General features: G+C 40.7%; 1 protein-coding gene across 1 annotated transcript in view; it reads left to right on the top strand.

Moving 5' to 3' along the window:
- The window catches only part of LOC126131942 (uncharacterized), a 110905-nt gene extending 92416 nt beyond the window's left edge, over positions 1–18489 (top strand). The window contains exon 4 of the mRNA XM_049915176.1: positions 18311–18489. Within this exon, the coding sequence (XP_049771133.1) occupies positions 18311–18342 (32 nt within the window). The 3' untranslated portion in view covers positions 18343–18489. The remainder of the gene's footprint in view (positions 1–18310) is intronic.
- Positions 18490–19537: the final 1048 nt, after the last annotated feature.

The raw sequence follows: 19537 nt of genomic DNA, 5'->3' as shown, positions 1-19537 counted from the left end.
GAACGCCAGAAATCTCTTCTGTTTTACTCGATGACTTTCCGTCTGTTAGTACGAACTGTGACCTCTCTGACAGCAAATCACATATCCAGTCACATAACTGAGACGATATTCCATAAGCACACAGTTTCACTACGAGCCGCTTGTTTGGTACAGTGTCAAAAGCCTTCCGGAAATCCAGAAATACGGAATCGATCTGAAATCCCTTGTCAATAGCACTCAACACTTCATGTGAATAAAGAGCTAGTTGTGTTTCACAGGAACGATGTTTTCTAAACATGTTGACTGTGTGTCAATAGACCGTTTTCTTGGACGTAATTCACGATGTTTGAACACATACTTATACATTCACTCAGTTGCAGAGTGAAAATCTCATTCTACATACTTATACATTTCGTCCAACGCTGTTCTAATTTGTTGAACCCTTCCGAATAATAGGAATGGTCCAAGACTGCAAAATAGCTATTAGTTGCTGCAGTCACCTCCTCGTTTGTATAAAATCTTTGCCCCACCAGACATTTCTTCAAATTTGGGCACAAATAGTAGTCCAAGGGAGCCAGGGGGGGGGGGGGGGGGGGATGTGAAACGAGCTGGAATCATATTTCCATTTTGCGACCACAACTGCTGAGGTGTGTGCTGGTGTACTGTCGTGATGGAAAAGGAATTTTTTGCTGTCCAGTCGTCGGCGTTTTTCTTGCAGCTCGGTTTAAAACGGTCCATACATGATGAATAATATGCACCTGTAATACTTTTACCTTTTTCCAGACAGTCGATGAGGATTATCCCTTGCGAATCCCAAAAGACAGTCGCCATAACCTTTCCGGCCAAAGGAACGATCTTGGCCTTTTTTGGTGCAGTTTCTTCCTTGGAAAACCTATTGTTTTGATTGTTGTTTGGTCTCAGGAGTATAGTAATGTATCCATGTTTCATCCACAGTGACGATACGACGCTTGAAGTCCTGCGGATTCTTCCTGAACAGCTGCAAACCGTCTTTGCAACACTTCACATGATTCCGTTTTTGGTCAAGCGTGAGCAGTCGCGGTACCCATCTTGCGGATTGGTTTCTCATGTCCAAATGTTTATGCAAAATATTATGTATCCGTTCATTCGAGATGCATGCAGCACTAACAATCTCATGCCCCTTAACCATTCTGTCATCCATCACCATATCATGGATTTTATCAAAGATATCTGGAGTCGTAACCTCCACCGGGCGTCCAGAAAGTTCAGCATCACTTGTACCCATATGGCCACTTCGAAAATTTTGAAACCACTTATAAACTGTTCTAATCGAAGGTGCAGAGTCGCTGTAATGTTTATCAAGATCCTCTTTAGTCTCCTGAGGCGTTTTGCCTTTCATAAAGTAATGTTTAATCACCACACGAAATTCTATTTCGTCCATTTTTTGACAATCACTCGACTTCCTTGGTTCACAACAATGCCAAACACAAAGAAATAGACCAATATGGCTGAAACTTGGTGTGCGTTCTTTCCAAAGGTGCTACTAACTAAACATGACCTCCATCCACACCAGTGGTGCCATCTCTCCGACTTTTCACGGACTTTTCAAATGCCCCTCGTATATAATGAATTATGATTTTGATGACCGGGAAACTCAAAAAGTTTTTTTAATACCCTTTCATAGGTGTTCAATATGCCCCCTTGAGATGCACGGTCTATGCCAATGGGGTACTCAAATTGTCTCCACACTGTAGCGAACATGTCTTGAGTTGCAGCTTCCACAGCTGCGATGTCTCAGTTCATTCGTAGTTGTTGGTAACGGACGCATATAAACAGAATCTTTTATAAACCCCCACAAGAAGTAAGCACATACAGTCAGGTCTGATGACCCTGGAGACCTATAATGTAAGGCTGAATCATTTGGTCCAGTGCGACCGATCCATCGTTCAGTAATCAAAATGGTTCAAATGGCTCTGAGCACTATGGGACTTAACATCTATGGTCATCAGTCCCCTAGACTTAGAACTACTTAAACCTAACTAACCTAAGGACATCACACAACACACAGTCAGTTCAGTAATCCTTTGATTTAAAAATTCCAGCACCAATAGGTGCCAGTGTGACGGTTGGTAAATGAAGTCGTTGGAATGAGTATCCAGGTGTAGGAAAATAAAGTTCTCAAGAAGATCGATGTATGTGCTTCCTGTAAGAGTGTTCTCGGCAAAGGAAAAAAAAAATGGACCATATACCTTTTCCCATAAAACTGCACAAAACACATTAAACTTTGGAGAGTCCCTCTCATTTAGTACAACTTCATGTGGTTGTTCCGTACCCCATATTCTCACATTATGACGGCTCATCTTTCCACTTAAATGGGATGTTGTCTCGTCACTAAATACGACGCCTGGAAGAAAACTGCCATCCTCCACCTTGCCAAGAACTAAACTACGGAACTCCACACGTTGTTGTTTGTCACCTTCACGAAGAGGTTGCAGTAGCTTAATTTTTTATGGTTTCATGTGTAAACGTCGACGCAACACACGCCAGACTGACATCGGAGGCATGTTGAGTTGTCGAGTTGCACGGCGAATTTATTTTTGCGGACTCTGTGTCAGACACTTGGGAGTTTGCCTTTACACAAACAGTCTGTTTCTCGGAATTGTTCGTGCCGTCATCTAATGCTCTGTTCTGTAGGAGGATCCATACCATACCTAGAACGAAAGTCACGCTGAACAGTTATTACTCACTCACAATGCGCAAAACGTAGAACACAAAACGCTTTCTGTCTTCCCGACACCAGTTTTACTATAACTGAAGTGGGTGCTCACTGCTGCTAGCGGGAACCATGTAAAACTTGAGAGTTTGCTCTTTCCAACAGTACGTTGTTCAAGCACATATCGCGAATAAAATAATAGTTACGATTTTTTAAATCGGATGATTCTTTTTAATACACACTGTACTCCTTCGACATGTTTGTCCCATTATCTTCCATCTAGTATACAACAAACAGAATTAGTTCTTTTTGCAGATGACACTAGTATTGTAATCAGTCCGTTCATACATACAGAAACAGAAGAAATGGTAAACAAGGTTCTTAAGAGCATCATTGACTGGTGTTCTGCGAATTTTCTCACCCTTAATTTCAAAAAGACCGAAATTATTCAGTTCTGTACATCTACAGGTACTACACCAATAATAAGTGGAACACTTGGTGAGGAAATAATAGATTGGATAGAAACTTCAATATTCTTCGGCGTCCATATTGATGAGAATTTAAATTGGAAATATCTCATTTTGGAACTCCTAAAACAACTTATTTGAACCACATTTGCAGTTAAAATCATTGCAAATCTTGGGGAGAGACAAATCATTAACCTGACAAAAAAATGGTTCAAATGGCTCTGAGCACTATGGACTCAACTGCTGAGGTCATTAGTCCCCTAGAACTAAGAACTAGTTAAACCTAACTAAACTAAGGACATCACAAACATCCATGCCCGAGGCAGGATTCGAACCTGCGACCGTAGCGACCTTGCGGTTCCAGACTGCAGCGCCTTTAACCGCACGGCCACTTCGGCCGGCTTTAACCTGACATATTTTGCATATTTTCATTCAATAATGTCATATGGAATAATGTTCTGGGTATAACTCATCTGCAAGAAAGAAAGTCTTCATTGGGCAAACATGTACTGTAAAAATACACTCCTGGAAATTGAAATAAGAACACCGTGAATTCATTGTCCCAGGAAGGGGAAACTTTATTGACACATTCCTGGGGTCAGATACATCACATGATCACACTGACAGAACCACAGGCACATAGACACAGGCAACAGAGCATGCACAATGTCGGCACTAGTACAGTGTATATCCACCTTTCGCAGCAATGCAGGCTGCTATTCTCCCATGGAGACGATCGTAGAGATGCTGGATGTAGTCCTGTGGAACGGCTTGCCATGCCATTTCCACCTGGCGCCTCAGTTGGACCAGCGTTCGTGCTGGACGTGCAGACCGCGGAGACGACGCTTCATCCAGTACCAAACATGCTCAATGGGGGACAGATCCGGAGATCTTGCTGGCCAGGATAGTTGACTTACACCTTCTAGAGCACGTTGGGTGGCACGGGATACATGCGGACGTGCATTGTCCTGTTGGAACAGCAAGTTCCCTTGCCGGTCTAGGAATGGTAGAACGATGGGTTCGATGACGGTTTGGATGTACCGTGCACTATTCAGTGTCCCCTCGACGATCACCAGTGGTGTACGGCCAGTGTAGGAGATCGCTCCCCACACCATGATGCCGGGTGTTGGCCCTGTGTGCCTCGGTCGTATGCAGTCCTGATTGTGGCGCTCACCTGCACGGCGCCAAACACGCATACGACCATCATTGGCACCAAGGCAGAAGCGACTCTCATCGCTAAAGACGACACGTCTCCATTCGTCCCTCCATTCACGCCTGTCGCGACACCACTGGAGGCGGGCTGCACGATGTTGGGGCGTGAGCGGAAGACGGCCTAACGGTGTGCGGGACCGTAGCCCAGCTTCATGGAGACGGTTGCGAATGGTCCTCGCCGATACCCCAGGAGCAACAGTGTCCCTAATTTGCTGGGAAGTGGCGGTGCGGTCCCCTACGGCACTGCGTAGGATCCTACGGTCTTGGCGTGCATCCGTGCGTCGCTGCGGTCCGGTCCCAGGCCGACGGGCACGTGCACCTTCCGCCGACCACTGGCGACAACATCGATGTACTGTGGAGACCTCACGCCCCACGTGTTGAGCAATTCGGCGGTACGTCCACCCGGCCTCCCGCATTCCCACTATACGCCCTCGCTCAAAGTCCGTCAACTGCACATACGGTTCACGTCCACGCTGTCGCGGCATGCTACCAGTGTTAAAGACTGCGATGGAGCTCCGTGTGCCACGGCAAACTGGCTGACACTGACGGCGGCGGTGCACAAATGCTGCGCAGCTAGCGCCATTCGACGGCCAACACCGCGGTTCCTGGTGTGTCCGCTGTGCCGTGCGTGTGATCATTGCTTGTACAGCCCTCTCGCAGTGTCCGGAGCAAGTATGGTGGGTCTGACACACCGGTGTCAATGTGTTCTTTTTTCCATTTCCAGGAGTGTAATATGTGGTGCTCACCCACGATCATGTTGTAGACATCTATTTAAAGAGTTGGGCATTCTAACTACTGCTTCACAGTATATTTATTCCCTCGTGAAATTTGTTGTAAAAAGTCCAGATCAATATCAGAAGGAAAAATGATATTCATTACTCCCCATTAAGGTTGTGTTTAGCACAAAATGGGTGCAACAAAAATTTTTGATCACTTACCCAGTTATATAAAATGTCTAACAGACAGCAAAGTAAAATTTGATAATAAACTGAGAAAGTTTCTCCTTGACAAATCCTGCCACTCCGTAGAAGAATTTCTATCACTATAATGTGTAAAAGGTGGTGGGTAGGAATTACTAACTCACATCTGTATATCTTTTTCTCTTTTTTCTAAAAAAATGCCTACAAATGTTCAGAATGTAAATGTGAGCACAAATTATTTGCGATGTGGATGTAAAATGACTCGTTTCACATCAATACGACCTATCGTACAAAATGATCAATAGAACATGAAACTAACTAAGTAACTATGACGAGACGGGAATGATGGGTTATTAGGACATTTCCCAGCACTGTAACGAATATCAGAGGCACATCGACCACCGAGTTCTATGGGCGTAAAACTGCCATACTTCGATATACAAATCATTAGAATTTTATAGCAACTACACAAAATAGCTAGTAGTAACGTTAACTACAGTCTTTTTTGTACGGAAAGATTATACAGTAGGTTTCTCATAAAGAAGTAGCATTTCAATGTTAGTTGTCTATGAGAAGGCAGAGGCAGGATCGTGGTCCGTTGAAACTGCAGTTTATCGTTTGGCAATACTGCTTCCCGCTTTGATTGAGATCCCACGACTTTCGTGCGGATATGGAATCGATTGGTTGACGAGTCACACTTTCCAATATGCAGACTCTCATTATACAGTCACCCATTTACGCAGTCAGGAATGGGCTTGGTTTCAGAAAGACAAGTATTCACATGGTCAGCACCACGGATTGCCAGTGCGAGGACCATTGTAACGTATTTTCTTGACGGGATAGCAGAGATTAGCGCCGCCAGTGGTGCACCCAACGACAATACTGAACGTAAGAATGGCACCATGATGTCTTCTCGAAACTGTCAGTGTTCTGTGTACAGTATATACTTATCAGTGTGTGGACATTTCTACGACAACGAAGTTGCAAGACATTACACAACGAGAAGACCTCTGGTTTACCTAGTTGGTAATTCGGCCGGCCGCGGTGGCCAAGCGGTTCTAGGTGCTACAGTCCGGAACCGTGCGACCGCTACGGTCGCGGGTCCGAATCCTGCCTCGGGCATGGATGTGTGTGATGCCGTTAGGTTAGTTAGGTTTATGTAGTTCTAAGTCTAGGGGACTGATGACCTCAGATGTTAAGTCCCATAGTGCTCAGAGCCATTTGAACCAATCGGTAATTCGAATAGCTGGGGTCAAGCCTCCGTAGCGTTTTTAACAAGATAACAAAAGACAGCAGGCTGCTCTGCTGTACTGAAAAACATCGACAAGGAGTCCTGTTACTAGGACTAGCACGTTCTCCAGATCTCTCATCCACTGAAATCATCTTATCAGGAGTCGTGAAAAGGCTGACACGCCGTAACTCGCGAGCTCCTACCACTGATGACCTCTGGCTTAGAGTTGAAGCACTATGGAACGACAGTGCCTTCTGTTGTATGAATTCGGGGTTTCTGTTATTCGTACGTGTCCAAAATAACAGATGCCATGCAATCATATAACTGATACGCCCGAAATCTACATCGCAGAAAGGCGCAAGCGTTTCATCAATAGAAATAGTACAGTCTGAAGAATAACACTACAGACAGTTGGCAATAAATCTGTTAAAAATGTCTGATACTGAGACAGTCGCACTTACTCTTCTCCTCGCTGCGCTGTTACCTGGGTTCTCAAGTAGAAGAACAAAAACTTATTTTTGTAAAACTATGAAAAATAATACGTCCAGTTCCATCCACTGAGATTTGCTCCCAGATTTGGAGGGTCCTGTGCATACCAGCAAGTCTATAGAAGCTTCCAATTCAAGAACGTCAGTATCATGGACATATGTTCTTCTGAGACTACTTTTACTTAATCAATTTTGTTGTTATATCGCTGTAGAATCTCATCTAAAATGTGAAGAGGAAAAAGGAAACCCCATACTTGTTCAAAGAACAAGACAGCAGGCATTAGTCCTAAGTCACAGATCAGGAACGTGCTACACTATGTTACGTTGTGTTGTTACGACATTAGTTGGTGGTTGTGTTTCTCTCCATCTGAAGCGCTGTTTCCCCTACCATAAAAGCGTGAATCACAGCGGTATGACTGTTTTTTACTCAGATCATCTTCACCTGTTTGTACGTCCTCCGTTCCACCATCATCCACTTCCTGTTTTCAATTCGTATCTCGAAATCTGGATCAATGTCACTGTCGTCCAAAACTTCCTTAATCATTTCTTCGGAATGCTTTTCGAAGTTTAGTTCATTTACTCGTAAAACTGGATAAGAATAACCACTCCGTTCAGAAAGTTTTGAATGGTGAGATCTTCCTGGTAGAGGTTCGATATTCTGCAAATTAATTACGAGATACTGTCAGTAATAACCATTCTATATTATACCAGAGTTATCGCAATAAACACGGAATGATTATAAACAAGCTTGCCGAATGATAATAACGTAATTAGTATTATACATCTGCTAGACGTAAAGGAGAGTTGACTGTGTATTTACCGATGGTCAAATAGTGCGATCGGCATCTCACCCTCACAACTAGAAGCCAGCACTACAACAGAGAGGTACACTGAGGGAAAAGGCGAAACGACTCCGGAAAAGGAGGGGTAGTTCTACAGCCGACTCAGAGACCCATGATATCAGTTAAGGGTTGGCGCAACCGTCTAGTAAGTAGTAGATACCAGCTTCCGATTATGGTCTGGCATACATTTTCACTCGTCGCTGCTGATTCCGCATTAAGTCTCGATGAAGCTGACATCAATAGTTCCTTCCCTTTCCTTCCCTTCCCTTTCCTTTCTCCCCCTTCCACCTTCAGTTTACATAATACGTATCGTTCCACTCTATACGCAGCCAGGTGACAACAATTGTTGATCACGTGTGGCAGCTATGTACAGTAAATCACCTAGTTAATCAAGTATTTCTCGTATTATACTCTATATGCAAGTTACGTAATTCTCCGTTCTGTTGCAATTTCAATGGCTGGTATTTTACAGTGATCTGCTATCAAACAAAGCCTTACGAATAAGCACAAGATTTTGCTTGACGAGACACGTATTCTTGCCGACGATTCAATTTCTGGCTGCTGAATCATTAGAGACGCTGTGGAACCTGGAATGTGTGTGTCAGATTTTAATAGAGATACTGTGGGGCGGCGGGTGGAATAATTGTTAAATTGTTCTGTATTTATGCTGTTTGCCGATCTCAACACTGGCTCTCGAACTACAATATTGGCAACCAGAAAGTAATTAGCAAAACGTGAAGCCTGTAATTAGAATTCCTAGTGCCCACTTCATCTGAGAAATACATTTATAACTACAGCTTATAGCTCTGAGGAATTAGGAGATTGTCTGGGATTCATAATCAAAAACCATTCTCTCTAAAATGTTCACTATATTCTGAAAATCACAGAGCAAAAAGAATCCACACAATCCAACTACCAGAGCAGTTCAGAGTCTAATGCGCTGATGCAACTATAACTGTTCAAATTAAATGTTTAAGTGAATGCTCGCCATAATTTGATGATAATGTTAATCAAACGCCACGCTAAATAATGGTAGAATATCTGTCCCACGGCGGCACGTGAAAATACGACATACGCAAAATGTAGATCATTAAAGTCATCCCAGAATTAACACTTCACTCGAAAACGATTTCATGGTTACGCGTATCCCTGGTAATTTATTACGGCATCCGAGGCTGTTTATAGCAATGATACCGACGCGACGCGACTCCCGGCACAGGTGGTGTGCTAATCAGCATCTGGAGAGAACTGGGGCCTTCCTTCTCTCGCACAGCGTTCTTACATATAAAGCCGCGGTGCGGACGGCTAAGGGAACGCCTGATCAAATCCGCTCTCCCGACTAGCCGCTGGGCTAATAATGCACCACTTTAAGTTATTGAATAAATCATTGCTTCCTTTGCTGATGGCCGATGAAGCTCTCAATTTAAATGTGCAATCAGCACACAGGTAAGTAATCATAATAAAAGTCTGACGTGGCTAAGTCAAATATTTTGGGCGAGAGAATTAATTTAATTACACTACACGCAGTAGACGAACTCTGAACTTGCCCTTTGGAGATATGCTATCGCTATAGTTTTATAGTTATTCTGTTGAAACTTCTCACACCTTTATGATTATAGCGGATCTCCATTCTACTTAAATTTAAACATCCTAGCTTTATTTATTCGCCTACTTAATCTATCTTGCTTCCTTAATTTTTAAGACAAAAACCAGAAAATCGTGAATTTCAACTAAAATTTTAATTTGTGAGATCCAGAATACTGTTTCTACTAAATTATTATGCAAAAGGAATCTAAATATAAATTTTTAAGTTTCTAGCTCTTTTCTGTTGCGCCATAATTTTTACAGAAAAACGTTCAAATTTGGAAAATGGTTAAAGTTATTGAACTGATGTTCAACACATATTGATTTAGTATTACTTCTGACATGCTAGGAACGTTTCAGGTTATATACTTGATTTTTAAAGTATTGCGCAACATTTATGACGTCAGAGCTAGTTACAGCGGACTAGGCTGGCACACAATGGAAAGACTGATGTGAATTTTATACGGCGTGAGTAGGCTGCTTCCCTACAATACGAACTTCAGTAATGCGTGGAAGAGGGCACTTGATACCCAGAGACTGCATAGAAGTATATCCTATATTACACAATAAGATGAGAACAAAATCACTGTGAAGGATGTGTCGTCGGTGGCCCAATTTATCTGTTGTCGCATTGTAAGCTACTGCTTCATTTACGTCTGTGTGATTCCATTACTTCTTTGATTGTCAGTTGCTCTCTTTACGAAGATGATGGTGAACATTGTCGAAGGCTCGGATTTTTATTGAACGTTAACTCAATAAGTGCCAAAAATATTTAATACGAGTAAGATTTGAGTTTAATGTCCCACCAACGACAATGTCATTATAAACGCGGCATAGGCTTGAATTGGCAATGGGTAGAAGAAGATCGACCGCGTCCGTTTCAAAGGGACGATCCTGTCGTTTATCTTGATAGGTTTAGAGAAACCATGGAAAACCTAAATCTTGGATAGCAAGTCGTTGATTTGAAGCGCCGCACAAGGGACAAATCATCGTGCTGACACACAGGATGTTATCGTGATGACGATACAAATTTTCAGGGTAAAGCAGAAGGACAGTTTTATTGATTTGACCTAAAGAAACCAGTGATCGGAAATTACGAAGTCAAACGTATTGTGGGACAACTCTGCAGTGGAATAGGAGAATCTATGAATCGTTGTTAGCATGATGTAAGAAACTGATTTATTATGTACGTAGTTGCTAACACTGTGATAGAGTAACCCGACCAACATGTAGGTTTATGTCTTGTGGAATGGAGCAGGAAAGTTCACTAATGCACTTAACTTAGCTTGGTCCTCGTGCACGTGTGTAGTGCCCACAGTGTGAAGGAGTAGACAGAGAGGCGGCCCTAACCAAGCTAGGGTTCCCCTCACCCATGTGTCTGGTCCGGGACGGCTTGGAGGCTGAGCGCACGATCTGACACCAAACTAAGTAATAATTTGTGCTCAGAGAAATTTGTTAACATCTAGTATAGAATTAAGTGTCAGGAAGTCATTTCTGAAAGTATTTGTATGGAGTGTAGCCATGTATGGAAGTGAAACATGGACGGTAAATAGTTTGGACAAGAAGAGAATAGAAGCTTTTGAAATGTGGTGCTACAGAAGAATGCTGAAGATTAGATGGGTAGATCACATAACTAATGGGGAAGTATTGAATAGGATTGGGGAGAAGAGAAGTTTGTGGCACAACTTGACCAGAAGAAGGGATCGGTTGGTAGGACATGTTCTGAGGCATCAAGGGATCACCAATTTAGTATTGGAGGGCAGCGTGGAGGGTAAAAATCGTAGGGGGACACCAAGAGATGAATACACTAAGCAGATTCAGAAGGATGTAGGTTGCAGTAGGTACTGGGAGATGAAGAAGCTTGCACAGGATAGAGTAGCATGGAGAGCTGCATCAAACCAGTCTCAGGACTGAAGACCACAACAACAACAACAGTTACTATATTTTCTTTTACTTAAGAACATGGGCAACATATCCGTTTTATATGAGTGACACGCATTTAACATACCCATAAATGTTTGAACACTAGGGCTACATTATCTAGCCAATCTAACTTTAACATCAGATGAGTTTATGGCAGTTATGCCGAGTTACATCTGTGCGAAGGTGGAATGTGTTGACAATTTTGCGGACCCCAAGACACGGTCAGGCAGTGGACGTCTAAGCAGGCTGTCCCAGAAGTAGAATACGCCATCCTGTCTGCCGCTACCTGCGACGTACTACTGGTGGAAATACAGTGTAAGGCGCCATCGCCCTAACATATTTCTAAAGGATGATACCGAAGAAAAGACACATTAATGTAAAAAATTCATCTAATTTTTTACTCATTCGGGAAAAAATCTTCGAGAAGACGCAGAGTATGACGGCCACCAGTTTGACCGATGAGAGAAGAAGAAAGAAGTCAGCCATTAAGACTGAGACTGTTGCAAAGACTTTAAAAATACTGCAAATTGATAATGACTTAAAGTCATTTCTATTTGTGTGGCTTCGCGCAGAAATTACAGGAAAGAAAGAGTTTCGCAACCATTGGAAATTATGTGAGAAGTTTAATGCACATCATACTCATTGGGAATCTTGTAAATATTGGAAGTAAGTTTAACGGGAGACAAAAAGAGACTACTTCCTCGTAGTGCTACTGATAACATGACTCGTGCATATGATGTTATTTATATATATATTTGACGATGCTGGTGCTGGTTTTGTATGTAACATTTGACGATGCCACTATGGCTGCAGTACATTAGGACTTTGTTTTTATAAAAATGATGATGGTCATTATAGACCGAAACCGGTAATCTGTTGACAAAAAGTTTGTGACCATAGATGTAAATTAAAGGAAACGTATAATAAGCTATTTCTCTTCTTAAAACTTGACAGTTTCGTAAAACAATGGAAAAAATGTCGTTAATAAAATCATACCACTAGCTAAACTCATATTGTGTTTGAAATTTACCGCACTAGATCTTATCCAGTATCAGTAGGCCTATGTATAGGTATATAATCATTTATTCTGATTTTCAAGTAAAGGTAACCGACAAAAGGCGAATATGTTGTCCCCAAAAAATACTACTTGAGTGAACCCAGTATAATATTTCATTAGTTTACGAGAGGCGCTAATGGTGTACCAAGTAGGTTGCAAAGGAGCAATTCAACCCTGTTCACAGAATGATAAAAACATTACCAGATTTTAATCGGTTTGAAAACACGACGGTAACATTCAGTTGAAACAGTCAAAACAAGTAATATAAATTAAATGCCGAGAAAACAAAATATGTTGTAATACTTAGCACGAGAAAAAATTAGAGTAGCGGGACCCGTCTTGGAGACATTACCGGTAGACGTCACTAGATACTGGGATGAGCAAAAGCTTGAGAATTGTATAGGATCATTATTTATTAGATACCATTGTTACATACAACCTGCTCCCTAGGGGATTTTTCAGTTCGTGTTTCCTTGTTGTTTCTATAATTAAAACCCATAGTGCATTAAAAACACTGTGACATGTTGTGATAGTAACAACAAAAGTCACTAGCTGGCAGGCCGGTCAAATGATCGATCAGAACCAGAGTGTTCCGTAACTGTACGCAAACTGTTCGAACAGCTCGACTCGTGTTCAAACACAGCGCTAATTGTAATAACTAAATTTGTACTCCGTTTGCAGCATTCGGTAGTTTTCTCTTTTCTTGACCAGCGATATGATTCTCGGTACTTCTTACCATAGACCACCTATAACATAGACCGCGCATGTCCCTATCTCTGCCGTGTTAACGCTTGAATTCAACATCTAAGTCACGTGACTCGGGTTCCTATCATTCATCACGGGCTATATGAAGTGCAGATGACAGTTACAGTTTGTCTCATTTATAGCTGAAATCAAGTATTGATTTTGACAATTCAACAAACTGTAGTACTACTCTTACACATGTAGTAGATTCTTCAAAATTCCTGATAATAAAGCAGTGGTTATCGTTTTTACCTGTGGTCAAGTTGAAACGTATTGACAGTTCTTCTGACGAGCGATAGAATGACTGTTCTTTAGTGAAGACATTCCTTTTTTTTTGCATTGTGCATTCTTGTAGTTCGGCGCGTCTACAGAAGTGGAAGACAAAATAACAATTTCGAACGTAGTTAGTTTTCTAACGATTCCACAAGAATATGTGTGAAATGCTTTAGTAAGCTTTGGTAACAAAGGAAATCCGTTTACGTGCATAATGTCAGGTATTTACACAAAATAAGCAGGTATGTTTTCTGTCGTTTGCTTAATCCATTGCATATACCGAAATGAAATCAATATGGAACTACAAAACGTTGATTATACTGGTGTAGTGAGCTAGGTATTAACGATATGTCGTCTCAAAATCTTATTGATTCAAGAAGCTTTACACCCAAGGACTAACATCCATACTAACTTTCAAATTATGGAAATACCTCTGCAAGTATTGTAAAGTAATTCACTTACACAGATGAGATTTTCGTCACTTTACCCAATCTGTAGGATACAATACAACTTTCTGTGCACACGGAAAGGTCTTCACTTCTGCATCTAGTAAAAAGCACAGGATTTGGTCTGTAACAAAAATTTCGTAAATTGTGCACAATAAATGCGTACTGACATGCTCGGCTTCATGCCCCGAGTCACGTGACTTAGATGTTGGTTTCAGTACAATGACGTCATTCGCTGTCTATGTTATGTGTGGCTTATGCTACCTACCTGAAAGACGTCACCAGCTGCTGCTGCAGGATGTTGCGTGATCTATGTTCCTCTCTTGTCATTGTCGATCGTCGTTATCTGCTACAAATGCCGCTCTTTGCGCTAATTTCGTTGAAAATTGTTACATCCAAAATCTTGTTCCTGAACGTCATCAGATTAGAATGAGAGTTTTAACTAACCTAAGGGATAACCCTCGGTAGAATTGCATGATATATTGCACGAAAAACTCAGTATTGTCGTAACAAAGAGTGCAAACCAACTTGGATTTGTTTGTTTGAAGTTTGCACAGTTATTTAGAAATTCACTTCACTCAAAGTCCGTGCTATGACCTTACTATTGTCAATAGTTCTAATTAAGTTGTCAGTCCGAATGTTCACGTAATATTATATTCAACCACATACAGTTTGCTCAATATTCACAGTCTGTTTACACGTCAGCCCTTTTTCTAGGAAGTTTATTAATGGTTAATTGCAATCGTTTCTTCGTACTCCTTCCACCCGTAGTGTTCATCAACTATTAAACTGCTCGAACTTAATGCAGATGCTATTCGCCATTAATGTGTTCAAAAATTTCTTCAGCTTTACTCTTCACGCTCGTAAAACCTCACCCAGTAAATACTTCTGTCCTCGCTTCATTTTCCAGTTTTACACACGCGAAGGGTCTACGTAAAGTTCACCGAGCTGTATTATTATAGCACGACGCTAGCACATAGTCCATGGTATTTCTCGTGTCCACACCGATGAATATTTAAAACTAACTAGCTTTATGTTCTAGTTAAGCTACTTCCTTTGGCACTCAACTCTTCCAGTCACAGTTCGAACATTACTCAAAAATATATTTTTCTTAACGAAATACATTGGCCGTCCGTACACTAGCGTACTTCCATTACTCATTGTCGACTTTCAACTGCCTTCGTCCTCCTCCCCCTCGCTTAGAATCTCAGATAGCATTTACTCCTGACCGGGCACAGCACATGTATAAATTTATAATAAATTTTTACATAGTACAAATTTTACATTTTAGAAAATACAGCCATAAACAATTCATACTAGCATGAAAATAAATAAGTCAACAAATGCACACAAATAATTTACATTAAAACAAAAGAAATAGAGGACAGAAAATAATATTCACACAGAACATATAGGTACATAGCAAAAAATACCCGTTTTAATCTCGGCATCTGCTTTGAACAGTTGCAGGGTAACCACCGGTGGGATGGGATTTGCAATTCTCTCTTTCCAAATCGGAATCAAGCGTATTAAACACTGCGCCATTTCACCTGGTAACAATCATAAAGGACACATTGCAAAAGACAGTTCCGAGGAACGTGGATAACTACATGGTTGATAAATAAATTCAAGAGGGAAAGCCCAGAACATGCATTGGTGTAGCAACTGAATATGTCAAATCTATTATGTTTAAAAGTATCTCTTATCAACAGACTACACAACCTACATAGTTAGCCTTGTTACTCAGTTACGTATGTTCACACATAGTTTCCTCGCATCATTGTTATCGACGCGCCAGGATGAGGATGAGTTGCACTAGGCTGCCGAACTACCCTAAATGGAGCCTCCCGGCCAATAACGCCATATGTTCATATCATTTAAGCAGCAGCCATTTTTTACAAATAGCAGGTGTTTCTAAATTATCCTTACGAAGTTAAATGACGTTTCGAAGCTGTTGGATATTTGAAAACTCTATTGGATACGGACAGCCAAGGAAAATGAGGCTGGTTTTCCAAGAAACCATTGCAGAATATTTATAAGAGGGTAGTGGATGATTGTATATTCAATAAAAAATAATTCTGAAGAGGCGTCGCAATTATAAAATCTCGCACTCATAAAAGTTTTTATTCACTACGTGTGTCCATAGTATTGAGATAAGCAACAGTATTTATTAATGGATATAAATCTCATTCAGATCCAAGGTCCAAATTCTCCTTATAAATTCATAAGACGTTTAGAAGGCATTGCTGCCATAGAAGCCTGTGTGTTGAGACGAATTTTTTCCGTGTCACAGAAACAAATATGTAAATCAATGTATGTCAATACACCATTGTGCTCGCCAAAAGGGAAACAACAACGAGCTGTGAGATTTGTAACTGCTACATTTAACGCCATCAACTAATGTGGTTCCAGTTCCCAGATCCAAGGTTGACACTAAACGTACAGTATTCGTATGTCATTTGACGCCCTTGCTGTAACTCGGTCCAATGATGGTCCGCTTCCCGTGTCACTAGCACGGCAGCAGCGCTGTTACTATGTTGATTAGCTGGTTGCAAATTCTGTAACAATTAAAGGGGTGGTGAATTATTATTGCTCTTCCAACCGGAAAATGCAGAAGAATGGCATACAACTCTTTTGATGTAATTAAATCTTTGAATATGATTTGCCAGTTAAGTTAACCCACGCAATACCAACGGGGAGGTGGCACTTTACGCCCACCTTTTCGAAATATAGTACTCAAGTCAGGTATTTTATATTTCAAGGTTCTGAAAAACAATCTATCCGATTACATAAATGTTTTAAATTTTTCGGTTGTTTGTTGTTGTTGTGATCTTCAGTCCAGAGACAGGTTTGTTGCAACTCTCCATGCTACTCTATCCTGTGCAAGGTTCTTCATCTCCAAGTACCTACTGCAACCTACATCCTTCTGAATCTGTTTATGTATTCATCTCTTGGTCTCCCTCTACGATTTTACCCTCCACGCTGCCCTTCAATACTAAATTGGTCATCACTTGATGCCTCAGAATCTGTACTACCAAGCGCCCTTCTTCTAGTCAAGTTGTGCCACAAATTTCTCTTCTCCCCAATTCTATTCAGTACCTCCTCACTAGTTACGTGATCTACCCATCTAATCTTCAGCATTCTTCTGTAGCACCACATTTCAAAAGTTTCTATTCTCTTCTTGTCTATACTATTTATTCTCCACGTTTCACTTCCATACATGGTTCCACTCCATACAAATACTTTCAGAAACGACTTTCTGACACTTATATCTGTACTCGATGTTAACAAATTTCTCTTCAGAAACGTTTTCCTTGCCATTTCCAGTCTACATTTTATATGCCTCTACTTCGACCATCATCAGTTATTTTGCTCCCCAAATAGCAAAATTTATTTACTGCTTTAAGCGCCTCATTGCCTAATTTAATTCCTTTAACATTAATTGGACTACATTCCATTATCCACGTTTTGCTTTTGTTAACTAATCGCAAATTTTAACTCCTGGTAGGAGATGTGATTTATCACAATGCATGTCGTACGTGTCATATTGAACACTTTCACTTTATGACCCTGCTTACACATCAGTATTTGTTTAAAAAGTATGTTACGAGTAAAAATCAACAATAATTAACGAAGTTCGCATGTTTAAAATTTTTTTGGTAGTTCACGTTATTGACAGGTTGCTAAAACATATTTTCTGGACCACACTAACACATCAGTACCTCTTGAAAATGTATGTTGTCAGCTTAACAACAATTAACAAATTCTGTTTTTTAAAGATGATACGCATTAAGTAACCCCCCTAACCCCCCCCCCCCAAAAAAATTGGTAATACACGTTACGGAAAATGTGATAGTAATGCTAGGATTAATATCTAACCGACGCCTTCAGTAGATAGAGAGTAGAGGTTTGTTAAATTTGTTAATTTGATTCCTTGTCTTTCAAGTATCCTCTGAATATATTTCATTGGAACAACCGCGAAACCTTTCTTCCAAACAGGCAATAACTGATACCTCACATATATACCACGTCAAAATAACTTGAAGCTTCAACGTGCTGAAGTTGTTAGAAAATGTTCGAGTAAACATTTATTAAAGTAATAAACAAGCGCACCTGGCAACGGTGTACGATCGATCGCAGAAAGAATCTTAAATTATTTTCTTGTTACTTGGTTTTACGATGTCAAAAGCCAAATTTCTACCTCGTATAAGATCCGCAGACGACCCGGAAGAGTCATCTGTTGAAAGATACAAAAGAACTTGTTCCGGAGAGCAGTGAAGACGGCTCTGACGCTAGCGCACAGAGGCTGTTTGCGTCAGTGTTGGTCTCTTATCGCGGGCGTGGCCTACGTCACTCGTAACCAGTGGACCTCATCGAAAGCTGATAGCATTTTTTTACGATTAGAAGATGCAACTGCACGAGACTCAGTGGACTTTCGTTCTTCTGTTGCAGACTTCGTGATGCTGAAGCCCGGCGAATGCTGACGCAGATGAAGACACGGACCATCATCGTTATTTATTACGCTAATTGCCAGCATGACAATAAGATATATTTATCCCATATTTCATGCAAATACTATCATTATATTTTCTATTATTAACATTTGTATTTAATAAATAAGTATTTTTTAACTTTCCTGGATTATTCACCCTTTCTTGTCGGTTTGTTATTAGCATTTATATACGAAAAGTACCTTTTTTGTTTCAACCTAAATAGCTTGGTACAAACTAATCGACATGACTAACATATTCATCACTGGGTCAAGTACACTGCCCATTGAATTTACGAACAAATAATGTACAGAATGTATATATAAATAATAACATGACATCAAAGTAAACTGTGATTTTCTTATGAACGCAGATGTCAAACATACTGTAGTGTAATAAGTCCCAGCTGCTCCGTACATACTTAACAGTGTCTGCTATACTGTAATACTTCCTGCATTTAGTATGGTCGGATGCTTACATTTGTGACATTCTCTCCTCTTCATATGAAAGACAGGCGACTAAAACGATGGTGAAATGAGTACTAGAGACAAAAATGTGACATGTGTAAAAAAGCTTCCAAAATTGATGTTTTATAGCACAGATCCCAGTTGATACATGTCGTGATTACTAGTTTCAGCAAAGTTACACTGCCATCTTCAGGTCATCGGATACGTGAATTTATAATTCTAGGCAATAAAACTTCTATTTTGGAAGCTTCTTTTACGTTGATATAGAGATCACTCTTCTTCTGACAATATCAGATAATTACAAAATGTAATCTTACGCAGCTATACATACTACACTTCACTTACGCTACATCGTATTAATCGGTTTTGAGCTAAACTGTTCCGCTGTCCCAATCCATTTTGATGACCTGATTTTCTTCTCGTAAGAAGGCTTTTGCGTTACTTTAGGTTTTACAATTGAGTTCCGTTCCATTGTCACTTTCTGAGAATGAAAGTGAGAATCCAGACAATAGTATAATCTACAGCTACTTGCAACTGTGCTGCAAATCTGCTTAGAATCATCGTAGTGTGCTGTAAATCAGCACTGAGTTTCCACAGCACAATCCAAAGGCGAACAACAGCAACGACACAAAATTTGAAAACATTTACCTCAAGCAAGTTAACGTTTTCTTGCCTCAATACTTCGTTTAGAGAAGTTGAACTGTATCTCTGCTCAAATCGAA

The sequence above is a fragment of the Schistocerca cancellata genome, chromosome 1 (assembly GCF_023864275.1).
Source record: "Schistocerca cancellata isolate TAMUIC-IGC-003103 chromosome 1, iqSchCanc2.1, whole genome shotgun sequence".
In the NCBI taxonomy this organism is placed as follows: Eukaryota; Metazoa; Arthropoda; class Insecta; order Orthoptera; family Acrididae; genus Schistocerca; species Schistocerca cancellata.
The sequence above is the reverse complement of the archived record's forward strand: the minus strand, read 5'-3'. Positions and strand labels throughout refer to the sequence as shown.